Below are 12,551 nucleotides of genomic sequence, written 5' to 3' on the forward strand. Positions count from 1 at the left end.
AGGTAACTGAAGGAGCCTGCTGATGTATGTCCAAACCTCCCGGGAAAACTGACACTTTACATGTGGTAACAAACTTCAATCATGAGTATAAATATGTAGTTCAAATTCTATATCAATAAGTAAGGATGTCCGGGGTGAACAATTAAAGGCTTGTTTGGATGAGCTTTTGAAAACCTAGAAGTGTTTTTTTATAAGTTAAGCACTTCTGGGTTCAAAAAAAATTGTTTGTATTGGTTTTTACAAAGCGGTCAGAAAAAACTAAAAAACGAGCTTTTTTCGAAGCTAGTCATGAGCAGACTCGAAAAAACTATTTTTAAAACTTTTTATTTTTACGAACTCGCTTTTACGAAAAGTGTCTAATACAAACACAAAATATAAAAAAGTGTTTAACTTACTCTGGAAAAACACTTTTTTCCAAAAACACTTCTACTGAACTTAAAAAAAATGTTTTTTTAAGAAGCCAACCCAAACAAGGCCTAAATTATGAACCGGTACCTGTAGCTGGTTTTGTGTTGTCCATCCTTGGCCACCGCATGGTGTCAATCCAGACGGATCAGGCCCTGACAATACCCATAGCGCGTGTATATGCCTTTGTGGCATTTATAGATGGAAAAAATATATATATTATTATATCTTTCCTAAAAGCCCCCGCAAAACATGTCTCCCTGGATTTGAGCAAAGCAGGATGCCGAGAAAACCATGCGCATGCTCCGTCTGTCACCATGAATTCTCACACTTCCAGAGATTTATGTACGCCCAATTCTCTTCAAAACGGACAACGGTAGTAGGTATAATCTCCTGTAAACTTTGTATTTCCTGTTAATTATCTATGTCTAGTTTGTTCACCAGCCTCTGTTATATATATGCTATTTCGGATGGATTTATGCGGCTGTTGATGTTTGTGAAGTCTTTTGTGTGTGTTTTGATTTGAGGAATTCTTTTTTTTTTTTAAAAAAAAAATTATGGATAAACCACTGAAAATATATTTGAATGCAGACAATTAGAAGGAAATTTGGATTTTTTTAGTTGAATTAATGGCCATTCAGAGTGGGGGATAATTCCCCTAATTCTTCTTTGTTTTCATTTCATATTTTTTCATCCCTTCTAGTGTTTTATTGTACTTGAAGCATTTGAAGAATTAGGGCTTTTCTTGTTATATGGTTTTATGTGTGTTTTCCTTGATTTAGCTCGGTAATGCTTATCAATTTTTTATTTTTTATTTTTTTTATTTTTATTTTTATTTTTATTTTTTGTATATAAGGTTTAAGGCAAGTTCTATGGTCATGGAGAGGCCTTGGAAGAGACAGAGCCTATCTTTAAACTTGGATGAATTTGGGAGAGATACTGATATGATCAGAATTGATAGGATCAGTAAATTGCCTGATGCTTTTCTTCTTCAAATCCTTTCCTTCCTGCAAATGCCAGATGTTATGCAGATGTGCTGTGTGTTGACGAGATGGAATCATTTATGGAATTCGGCCCTATGCATAGATTTCACTAAAGCAAAGATAAGGACAACTACAAAGTTCATTAGAGCTGTCAATAAAGCGCGAAACCAATGTGAAGGTTTACAGATCAGAGAGTTCCAGGCATGCGTTGAGCCTGATTTATGCCCAATCAATAGTGTTGGCTATTGGATTGCTGTCACGGTAAGGCACAACGTTGAAGCACTTTATTTGGACTGCACCCCTTACATACCATTAGGTGAGCACAAAGATAATTATGCTTGAAACCTCAAGAGTGTGGATCAATGCAGATCTTTACACACACCAACATTTGAATTTTTCTTTTGCCAGATTGACTTGCCTCAAATTTTTTCCCTGACCTCTCTCAAAATCCTTCACCTTGAACTTGTTGAGTGAGACTTGGAAGTTCTTAGCAATTGTCTGGTCCTCAAAGATCTGACGCTGAAAAACTACAATAAGAAAGTTCATCTTAGAGTTGTCACTAAGAATTCACATCTTGAGAACTTGCATATACATGTGGATGATGAGACTTCAGAAACAGAGTTTTTAGTTTATGCTCCCAAGCTCTTTTTTCTGGTATGCCAAAAAGAGTGAGTTTTTTTTTTGGGAGAATCTCAAGTCTCTTGTTTCTGTTAACATTAATTTCTCATCAACTTACTGCCATCTTTGGGGGCCTAAAGATTGTTTCCTCTTTGGGCAGCTCATTGAGGATTTCTGCCATGTTAAAGCTCTCAAATTAAGCAATTGGTTTAATTAGGTACGGTGAAATTCAACATAGTTTTTTGTCAACGTAAATATGTTTTGGTTAACCATAACATCATTCATACTGCTTTGTTCTTCTTTTATGATAGTTTATGGATGACCCTTTGTTGGATTTTTCCTTGACGAAAGCATGTTGAAAAGAATATAATTTCTTTGAGCTTTGAATTCACTGGACTGACCATCGAGAACTTGCATCTTAATCATGCACACCACATTTCAAATTTCAACATTGTGCACTACCTGTAACACTAAATTTTGATTTTCCAATTTTTTATTACTTTGAAACCTTTTCTGATTGTGTTGTTTGATGAAATAAAGGTTACACTGGACAATTGATTTGTCATATTTAATATTGTATTACCTTATGGCATCATGTTTATGTACCACTTGTTGTATTGAAAACTTAGATTAATTTACCACTTTTTTAGCAATTGCATCATTTAAATCAACGTGGGATTGGAATTTTGTTTTTAATATATGTTGCATTTTTTAAATCTTGTACTTAATTTATTTAGATTTATCTTTATTGTCTAACTCGACTAATGAAATTCCTGAATGCAGAATTTATCTGTTAGAGTTAATATTAAATATTGGCACTTCAGTTTCTAATATGGTAAGTGAGGTGGCAATTAACACTAGATTCAGTAAATGTGAAGTCGCAGGGTTGGTCTGCATCTTGTAAAATTTCATCAATCTTGAAGTCATCATTCTCATTGCTGTTGCAGATGTTGAAAATATTGAAACTGAGGTGAATGCTGTCTTTTTTCATTTTGACACTCATTAATATCAATCTCATATTTGTTGCATTTTGAAAATTTCTTGGTATTTCATCAACTGAAAGTTTCTATTTTGACTGAAATTCAGTTTGAAGGTATATTGGAAGATGAAGGCTTTGATGAAACAATTTACTGGTAACCGGATGAACATTCTGTTGATGGTCTGCCTCAGGACTTCTGAGATACATGGCATTTTGGGCGGTATATGTTTTAGTGCTTTTTATCATTTTTAAATAAAAACAAGTTTTAAAAATTTAAATTATGTCCACCTTATCCGTAGGGTTGTTTAGATTTTTTGTTTCAAATTAAAAAAAAAAAATTGAACCAGTCTTATGCACGGAATGGTTCGATTTAAAAAAAAAATACAGCGAGAGAAAAAAACCAGAGATTGGGGAAAAAGAAAAATCGAGAGAATTTCTCTCTTTTATAATATATTATGGTTTATTCACTCAAAAAAATAAAAATAAAGGAAAAAGGCAGCAAAAATAGAGATGAAGATGAAGATCGCGAGGGATTGACAAGGACATGAAGAATATAGGATGTGTGGCTGAAAACCGGAAAAATTATCCTGTTAACCAACATGAGAGGTATGTTTTTTTTAACCGATAAAGTTGACTGCAGGATCATACCATGAAACATGTATATATTTTTAAGACGAACTTTCAAAGTTTTGGGACCATGTTAGATCTATAATATCCTTCGTTTATGGTTTTGATTCAAGATATTTACATGGAATATTTAATTTATTCTATACTTATTGAGATTATTTTGTTCAAAGTGGATGATGAAAAATAGGGTTTTGTTTGTTCATGGTTCGTCTTGTTGTTATTGATGACTTGATCTTAAATGTGATTATTTTGATGATTGGACAAAAAGATTTTCTGTGAGTAGACATCTATTATATTTTAGAGTAATGCTATATCGTAGAATAAAGACCCCATACAGTGCTATTGCAGAATAGTTGGTATCTTGATTAAGGATGTGAGGAATTTGAATGGCAATAATTTCCCTAATTCTTTTTTTTTTTCATTTTCTTTTATTCTTTTATTGTATTCATCAGTAAGAGAAGAATTTTGAAATCTTTTGTTTTGATTGATTAAGTACATGTTTGGAGCAAGATTTCAAATGATTGGTTTTTTGTTAATGATATTTTTGTTTGTGTTTTTTCTTGGTGTATTATATTTCTACTTAATCATGTGTTTAACTCAGGGTCTAAGGCAAGTTGTATATCGATGGATAGACTTTCAAAGAAGAAACATTCATTATGCTCGGATGGTTTTGATAGATGTCTCAGTAAATTGCCTGATAATTTGTTGTTGCGTATCCTTTCTTTACTGCAAATGAAAGACCGGGTGAGGACTGGCTGTTTGTCAACCAGGTGGAAGAATCTGTGGAAGCCAATCTCTAACATAGACTTCACCCAAACAAACATGCACAAAACTCCAGAACTCATTGCAGCCATCGACAAAACACTCAGTTATCATGATGTTTTACAGGTGAGGGAGTTTCATGTAAATGCAGAGAGTGATATATGCTCTATGAACAAGGTTGGATCTTGGATTGATTTTGTGGTGGGGCACAATATTGAAGTGTTGTATTTGGATTTGACCCCCCACAACTTAGAAGACAAGTATCTTCGATTGCCCTTGATACCTGCGCGTGTATTTGATAGCAAGTCTTTAACGAGACTAACTTTGAAATTTTGTAGGCTCAAATTGCCGCCAAAGTTCTGCTTGGCCTCTCTCAAGACCCTTCATTTTGAAAGAGTGGCTTTTGACAATGAAGAGTTGGCCAGTCTTTTTAGTAACTGCCCAGTCCTCAAACATTTAACATTGAAAAACTGCAATAGGAAAACTGCTCTTAAAATTGACGCTAAGAATTCACAACTTGAGAACTTGGATATAGACGAAGACAGTGGTGATGAAGCGGATGGTGTACCTGAGTTTGAGATCTTTGCTCCTAATCTCCTGACATTAAATTTCTTTGGCAAGCCAAAAAGATCAAAATATATTGCGATGAACCTCAAGTCTCTTGTGTCTGTCAACTTCAACTTTTTGTATCCATCAAAGTTCACCGCCTTTTGGAAGACTCAACTGATCATCTATGGGAAACTCCTTGAGGATTTTTGGATGTTCATTGATGATTTCTTGCATGCTAAAGTTCTCAAACTAAGCTGCTGGTGTACCATGGTATATAATTAATTGAATTGTAAAGCCACAGAATATTATTTTGTCTGACATTATGCCAGTATATAATATTTAATCAATTGTTGTATAGCTTTATATCCATTAAAATATGTTCTAGTTCAACATAGCAGCTGACATACCGCCCTGCCTGATTTATTTGTACTGCTCTTCTCATATATATATATATATAGCTTATGCATGACATTTCTTGGATTTGTCCCTGACAAAAGCATACTAAAATAAATTACTTTGTTTGAACCTTGAAATCAACTAGACTGATTATGAATTGATCATGTAGCTATGTGCTAGTTCGACATAGCAGCTGACATATCAACCTGCCTGATTCATTTGTACTACTCTGCTCTTCTCATATATATATATATATATATATAGCTAATGTATGGCATTTCTTGGATTTGCCCCCAACAAAAGCATGCCAAAATAAATTACTTTGTGTGAACCTTGAAATCAACTAGACTGATTATGAATTGATCACGTAGCTATGTGCTAGTTTGACATAGCAGTCACCGGCCTTCATCATCATTTGTCCTGCTCTGTTCTTCTCATATATATATAGTTTATTTGTGGCCCTTTTTTGGAATTTTCTTTTTCCTTTGACAAATGCATATTGGATAGAATTGCTTTGTTTGATCTTTGAATTCCCAATGCTAACTATGAATTAGTCATTGGAAAAGGAAAAGTTTTGGTAAATCTGAGAGAGAGTGGGAGAATCAACAGATGACATGCACCTTGTAAGCCACGATCCTTGTTGGGGGCATTAAAGGATCTATGAAATACTATGGGTAATTTGAAAGTTGAAATCAATATCTTTTAGCTCTTTGGCAAACTTATTCCGGCGAGAACAATCTTGGATCATTAGGTTTAAAAAGTTATTTGTAGAAGTTGCTTCAATTGTTTATAGATTTTGAATTTCACTCGTCTGCTTTAGTAGTGCATGCTAACCTTATAAATATGACGGTAGAAAATTCAACTTATTTTTGACTTAATAGTAGCTCAAGAATTGTGAGTTGCCACACTAATGACCTTGCTTTGTGAGTTATAACCTAGAAATGATATATCTGCGTCTCTATTGTGCCATACTGCATTTCAAATTTCAGAATTTTTTATTACCTGCAGCATTAAATTGTAACATCCTAATTTGATTGTACTTAAAAATTTGTCTTATTACAGTATTTTGTGAAATTGAGTTTACCAATTGAAAATTGATCTGTCATTCTTAAAATATATACTTTTTTTTTATAAAGTTATGATATATATGAAACATGTGATGGATGTATTGTTTCTTTTAACTGAATATTATTTTCATTGTGTTATTCTCTGTGATCTTTTTAAATTATTTTATTACCGTATGAAATCTAGTTGATGTATCATTTGTACTAACACAGACTTGGATTGATTCACTTCTTCCTTAATTGCTCTTGGCTAATTTTGTTTTTATTATACGTTGGATAACTGAAAATCTTTACTTTTGTTGTATCTTTATACTGTGCTATCATTTGATTTGGATCTATTTTTCATGCCTAATTTTAGTAATTGAAACTTTTTAAATGCAGAGTTTATCCTTTAAAGAGATACTAGGTATAAGCGGTTCACCGTCTGTTTCTGTTACAGACTTGACATTTGAGACAGAATTCTGGAAATGTAACCTCTCTGGATTGGTCTATGTTTTGAGAGATTTTAGCAAACTCGAAGTCCTCACTATCAATGTTATGCGAAACCATGATAACAAGGTGAATACCTTTGTTTGTTATTTTGACACTAAGATTTAAATATTGAAAACATAAGTTATCTCATCATCTAATGTTTCTGTTTTATCAATTTTCAGTCTGGTGATTTCTATAAAGAAGAAAAGAGTGGTATAAATGCATACTGGAAACCAGATGACTCATCTGTGCTTGGCCTGCAGCAACACCTAAAAACTGTCAAAATCAATGGGTTTTTAGGCAGTTTAGATACAAGTGCAGAGTTTGAAACCACAACGGAATCTATTCTCAATGCACGAGATACAGAGTTTGTGTTTGTTAAGTTTCTTTTAAGGAACTTGACTGAACTGGAAACTATGATAATAACCATTACAGAAGAACTGGATAATTTTCCAGCTTTAAAGAAACTTGATATACTATCCCAACTTTCTTCAAGATTGTTAGCTTTTTCTAAATCTTCACGGAAGGCTCAAATTCTTATTAATCCTGATCAACTCACAGGTAACTTTAATTACATTCTATTTATTTTCTAATTCATTCTCTTATGCTCTTGGTCCCATGATTGGAATACACAGGGCATCTCTGTAATCCTTGATTTACATTTTTTTTTAAAAAATTAAATCTGTTAAATGCTTCCATGTAACTTTTGAAATCACTACCTGTTCGATATATATTCTTATGTATGTATGTATTGGATTCTAGAGATCATGCTTGTGAGTGTAGCATCTCTAACTTCAAGAGAAATGCACAATCAACTAAGTAGAACTTTAAAGAAGGATTTAGCATGAAAAACCCAATAGTAAATCTTTGATACAGTATCATAATTTATGCATGGAATGATCAGTGTAATTTTTATTATATAGTATAGACCCTTTTGTTTTATATAGACCTAATTTTTATAAGTGCAAAGCAATCATGTCATAAAAAGAAAGCACTAATATTTAGCTGTATATGTTTTGATATAAAAATGCTTGTTGGACTGGTGCGTAATGCATTTGTTTGGAGTGATGACTTGAACTTCAGTTATTGTTCCTCTTTTCCTCAGCACAGTTTGCCAAAAAAATGATGGAATTAAATGTTGGCTCTGAATCTGTTCTGCAATAAAATGAGATTGCATTTTTTTTCGTTTGACATGAGTTTGATATTCCCAGATGCATGAGGAACAAATGCACAAGTTTGGCAATATAATTTGATTTTGGCAAAGATATGGTGCTATGTACCCTAGGAAGGTAACCATGAAGGATTGGGAGACTGAAAATATTTCTCGGAAATGAAAAATGGATTGGAATGACGCACCGGAGCAATACGGTAAAGAAAGGATTGGAAGACGGTATGCTTCTCGGAAATATTTCGATCTCTTTCGATCAAATTGTTTTTTCTATTCTATCATTGCCTGCATTCTCTTACAGATGGACCTCATTCATTCCTCTCATTGTATGGATTAATGATGAACAATAAAGCAAGAATTATCATGCAGTCATTCAATATCAGAAATGGGTTGTTAAAACCTTGCATGATTCTCTATGTTCATTGTAGATAGGCCAAATGCAAAGATTTGTAAGCAGAGTGGGAAAAGGAGATTGTTTCCAAGTTTGTGAATGAATGGAGAAACTCTTTTTTACGAAATAGAAAAAGATTGCTTTCTTGTTGAAGTTTTTTACTGTTTTATTTAGACCTCGCCTCTTTCAATGTTTACATGTCATTAGAATTAATGCAGATAAATGGCTGCATTTCTGTCTACATTTTCTACAAACTCAAATTTCTTACATTTTTACATTTTTAATAGTTTTTTGCACGTAAACCCTAGAACTTTCAATGTTCACATTATCTACAAGTTTTGCAAATGAATCGTCGAACATCCGTTCTTGTTGTTTTTTTTTTTTTAACATTAGTTTGTGAATAAGCACTCTTGTTTTTTAACATTCTTTCATCAATTTCGCCAACAAAACTTTTTTTTAATCTTTTGCATTTTCTCTATAATTTCATAAATAAGTCCAAAATCTTCAGTGTATGCTTTATATATGAACATGTAGATGCTCTTTTTTTATATCGGCCTAATTTTTTTTACTGCATAGTAATCATGTCATTAGAAAAAGCACTAATATTTAGTTCTATGTGACTTCTCTGAGGATCTCATATTGAATATGCTTTAATATCATTGCGCTTGTTGGGTTGACCACATTTATTTGAATAATGAGCATGAACTCTAGTTATTGTTCCTATTTTGTTTAGCATAGTTTGCAGAATAATGACAGAATTAAATGTTGGTTCTGAATCTGTTCTGCATTTAAAATGAGATTGAATAATTTTGCTTGACTTGAGTTTGATATCCTCAAATGTAGATCAAACCAACGCACATGAATTTAAATAAAGATTAGATTTCGACGAATAAGGTGGCCTCATTTACTTCTCTTGTTGCATTTGGTAGGATATAATTACTGAATGATGGTTATATCTTGCTCAATCTCATGCAGTTTATGATACTGAAAAAATATCAGTTAAAAATTTGTGTACATTACTGTATAGATACAATGCAAGACTTTGTCAATTTGTACAAATTCTGTTTCTGAGAAACTTTGTAAAATTTCGATCATTTTATTTGAACAGAAGCTTTTGAGAATGAATGCAAAGGAAATCATTTTGATGAATTAGAGACAGATTGTTTACTGATATTCATTAAAATTTGTGTTATTTTATATTTATTTGATATTTATATATCTTTGCAATTATTTGAAGATCTTGATGTACTTGGAGGTTTCTGGTGGGGGCAAGTATATAGCATCAAAACTTTATCATTTGTCTATAGCTTCACTGGACTAAAGCTACCAAAAGATTTACAGTGCTAAATGTTCTTTCCCATCCCTCCAAGTTCTTTCATATTCACTTACTTTTACACACTTTGTTGATCTATGCATACTTTGTTTTTTTAATATTTATATTCCAAAAGAGAAATCACAAAATTGTAACCAATGCTTTCTAAAGCATAATATTCATGCCCATTAACCTTAATCTTTTATTTCCCCAAATGGGGAATGAATCACTATTACATTAACCAAAAATAAACCACTACTAAATTATTTTTCCCAGTGAAACTCAAGCTTATATATCCAAAACACAAAAAGAGTAGAATATTAGTCAATTTATCAAGAAATACATAGGATAGGAAACAGAAGAAAATCAAAAGAAATTAATGGCATCACAAACACAATTAATATTGCTTGTTAAAGTAATTCCTTCATAAAGGAAAGCAATCAATTCAAAATTGCAATGTTTCAACAACATATATGTATCATCAATTATACATGAGAGATGAGAAAAAAGAATGATGATGATGATGAAGAAGAAGAAGAAGAAGAAATGATTAAATGAAAGATGAATTTCACTTGTTAGTTTTGCAAGTCCTTCCAATCAAAACACCAGAAGGAGGAGCAGAGAGCTGAATGAAACAACGGCTATAAAGCCAATAAGTGAAATGAAAAACACCAAAGCTCACCTTAACTTTGAATGTCCCTCTAATATTATACACTACACTGTTACTTCCCACTTGTTTCTGAAGATCCAAAAGAAGGTGAGTAGGCAAGTAAACTTCACTAGATATCATGTGGACAGCTTCAAGCCTCTGCTCGCCTTGGCGTTGAGTGAAAGGCGGTAAGCCTTGCGCGGCGATAAGGTGATCGGAGAAGTATAATTCAATGCTTATATAGTCAAAAATGAGATCCAATTTGTGGTTTGGATTGGAGAAGTTGGCGAGGAAGGTGAGGTCTCCATTGAGGTAGAAAGGTGAGAGGAGGACAATGGTATTGAGGCTAGCGTTTGGGATGTCGAAAGCCGGGTTTCTGGGCTTGATGAAGAGGAAGATGATGAGAATGAGGATGCCAGAGAGGATGAGGAGAAGGCTGAAGAAGAAGCAAAGGATAGCACCACACCAAACTAGAGGGTTGGTTTTCCGGTGAGGTGGGAGGAGACGTTGGTGGTTTCTTTGGGTGGTGTTGGAGAAGGTGGCTTGAGGTGGTGGAGGAAGGAAGTTTTGTTTGATGGTGTTATTGGTTGTTGTTGAAGAAGGGAAGGGATTAGGATGAGAAGGCATGTTAATAATGGTGATGGTGGAGTGAAGGGGAGGAGAAGGAGAAGGAAGTTGAGGTTGTTGTTGTTGTTGTTGTTGTTGTTGTTGTTGTTTAGAGGGAACTAGGGAAGGAGAGAGAGTAAAGGAAGAAGGAGGAGGAGAAAGAGGAGCTTTTTTTTACTTTAATGGAGGAAAATGGGGCCAAAGGAAGAGGACTAGAGGAGGGTGGTGTTGAAGAGAGTGAGAAAAGGAAGGAGGTTGGGCAAAGTGTATGTTTGAATAAAGTGGGGGAGGGAGAAGGGAAGGAGAGAAGGCTACTTGGTTATGAAGGAATATGGAGTGGCAAAAAGGAACTGATATATAAAATCTTGGTTTTTTTTTATTATTATTATTTTCTACTTTAGACTGTGTTTGATTTAGTTTTGTATAAAGCAATAGAGGTGGAATTTTATTGGTAAAGATAATCAAATGTGGTCTTGATTTTTTTTTTTTTCACCACATTTATGTATTATTGGTGCCTACTCTCACTTAATGAGGATAAGATTGAAGGTATCTAATACCTAATACCAACAGAACGACTATGAATAGATGATTCTAGATACCTAAATCCAACAAATAGTTGAAGAGATGATTCATATTTAGTGTTATCTCCTTGGAACCTTATCTATCACTTCAGATTCTTTTCTTTTATATCACCCAATTACTTGGTATATATAAATATATTTTTTTAAAGGATTATTAAAAAGATAGACAAAAATAGAAGTGCATCAATTACGATGGCTTACAAATCTCTTAGAAAAATCCATTTTTTTTTACAAGTCTGGAGGGGTGAAACCACTGTTTCTTCCACAGGGGACTCACACCCAGATCGTGAATAATACAGAAACAGTACTTGGTCCAAATGTACAGTACATTAACAGTACAAAATAGTACTGTTAAAGAAGGGATTTGAACCTTTGTCCTTTTTTTCACATCCAAGTGTCTTACTATTGGACTATTCAATGGTTGCTACTTGGTATATTTTCATTTGCCTCTCTTGTTTTCATAAGGGTGTCTAATCACTAATTAAGGTTAGTGTCACTTCCTGTATTTATGTTATATTGCTTATGGTATGTACTAACTCACTCCTTCACTTCAATAGATTTTGTTGGTTTTTTTAAAAAAAAAGAAAAAAGAAAAAAAAAGTTTGGTTTATGTTTTGTGACGCATTTGCTTGCTTATATTTAGTTTCATGTGTATTTGTTTAAAAATTAATAAGTTTATATAGGTTGTGAGGTTATATCTGATCTCTTAAAATTATTAACTTTTTTAAATCCCCATGTTTCTCCTAATTCTCCTATCTGTGCTTAATTCAGTTTTTTTTTTTTAAATAATTTGATGATCGTTACATGAATAATATCTTTAATCTTGGTAGATTAGGTATTTGAGAGGATTATGATTTTTATTTCCTTCTAATTTTTTTTTAAATAAAAAAGATAAAGTACTTATTTTACTAAAATGCAAATTGAACATACTAAAGGAACCTATCAAGATAACCCAAAAAGAAACCAAACTAAAATTATACACGTGGAACT

At 33.1% G+C, this 12,551-nt stretch overlaps 3 protein-coding genes across 9 annotated transcripts; 2 read left to right on the top strand and 1 right to left on the bottom strand.

Moving 5' to 3' along the window:
* Nucleotides 1-595: 595 nt before the first annotated feature.
* LOC120282787 (F-box/FBD/LRR-repeat protein At5g53840-like) lies at nt 596-3,367 on the top strand. 5 transcript variants are annotated; one of them, XM_039289636.1, is made up of 4 exons: nt 596-788; nt 1,262-1,649; nt 2,885-2,976; nt 3,093-3,367. In XM_039289636.1, the coding sequence occupies exons 2-4, from the start codon at nt 1,278-1,280 to the stop codon at nt 3,235-3,237; spliced, it is 609 nt and encodes a 202-aa protein (XP_039145570.1). In that variant the 5' UTR covers nt 596-788; nt 1,262-1,277; the 3' UTR covers nt 3,238-3,367. The 5 variants fall into 5 exon arrangements, 2 of the variants coding, with proteins under 2 accessions (XP_039145570.1, XP_039145573.1); XM_039289639.1 differs by having other exon boundaries at nt 2,891-2,976; XR_005543026.1 differs by lacking the exons at nt 596-788; nt 1,262-1,649 and adding an exon at nt 1,740-2,223 and having other exon boundaries at nt 2,790-2,976; nt 3,093-3,130.
* A 78-nt stretch (nt 3,368-3,445) lies between these two features.
* Nucleotides 3,446-8,438, top strand: LOC120282773 (putative F-box protein At1g49610). 3 transcript variants are annotated; one of them, XM_039289623.1, is made up of 5 exons: nt 3,446-3,591; nt 4,214-5,193; nt 6,765-6,941; nt 7,037-7,415; nt 8,066-8,438. In XM_039289623.1, the coding sequence occupies exons 1-5, from the start codon at nt 3,585-3,587 to the stop codon at nt 8,071-8,073; spliced, it is 1,551 nt and encodes a 516-aa protein (XP_039145557.1). In that variant the 5' UTR covers nt 3,446-3,584; the 3' UTR covers nt 8,074-8,438. The 3 variants fall into 3 exon arrangements, with proteins under 3 accessions (XP_039145557.1, XP_039145565.1, XP_039145561.1); XM_039289631.1 differs by having other exon boundaries at nt 3,447-3,591; nt 4,214-4,500; XM_039289627.1 differs by lacking the exon at nt 3,446-3,591 and having other exon boundaries at nt 4,353-4,500; nt 4,713-5,193.
* A 1,710-nt stretch (nt 8,439-10,148) lies between these two features.
* LOC120255151 (NDR1/HIN1-like protein 6) lies at nt 10,149-11,259 on the bottom strand. Its single transcript, XM_039263041.1, has one exon. The coding sequence runs from the start codon at nt 10,999-11,001 to the stop codon at nt 10,294-10,296; it is 708 nt and encodes a 235-aa protein (XP_039118975.1). The 5' UTR covers nt 11,002-11,259; the 3' UTR covers nt 10,149-10,293.
* Nucleotides 11,260-12,551: the final 1,292 nt, after the last annotated feature.

Source organism: Dioscorea cayenensis, chromosome 3, assembly GCF_009730915.1.
Source record: "Dioscorea cayenensis subsp. rotundata cultivar TDr96_F1 chromosome 3, TDr96_F1_v2_PseudoChromosome.rev07_lg8_w22 25.fasta, whole genome shotgun sequence".
In the NCBI taxonomy this organism is placed as follows: Eukaryota; Viridiplantae; Streptophyta; class Magnoliopsida; order Dioscoreales; family Dioscoreaceae; genus Dioscorea; species Dioscorea cayenensis.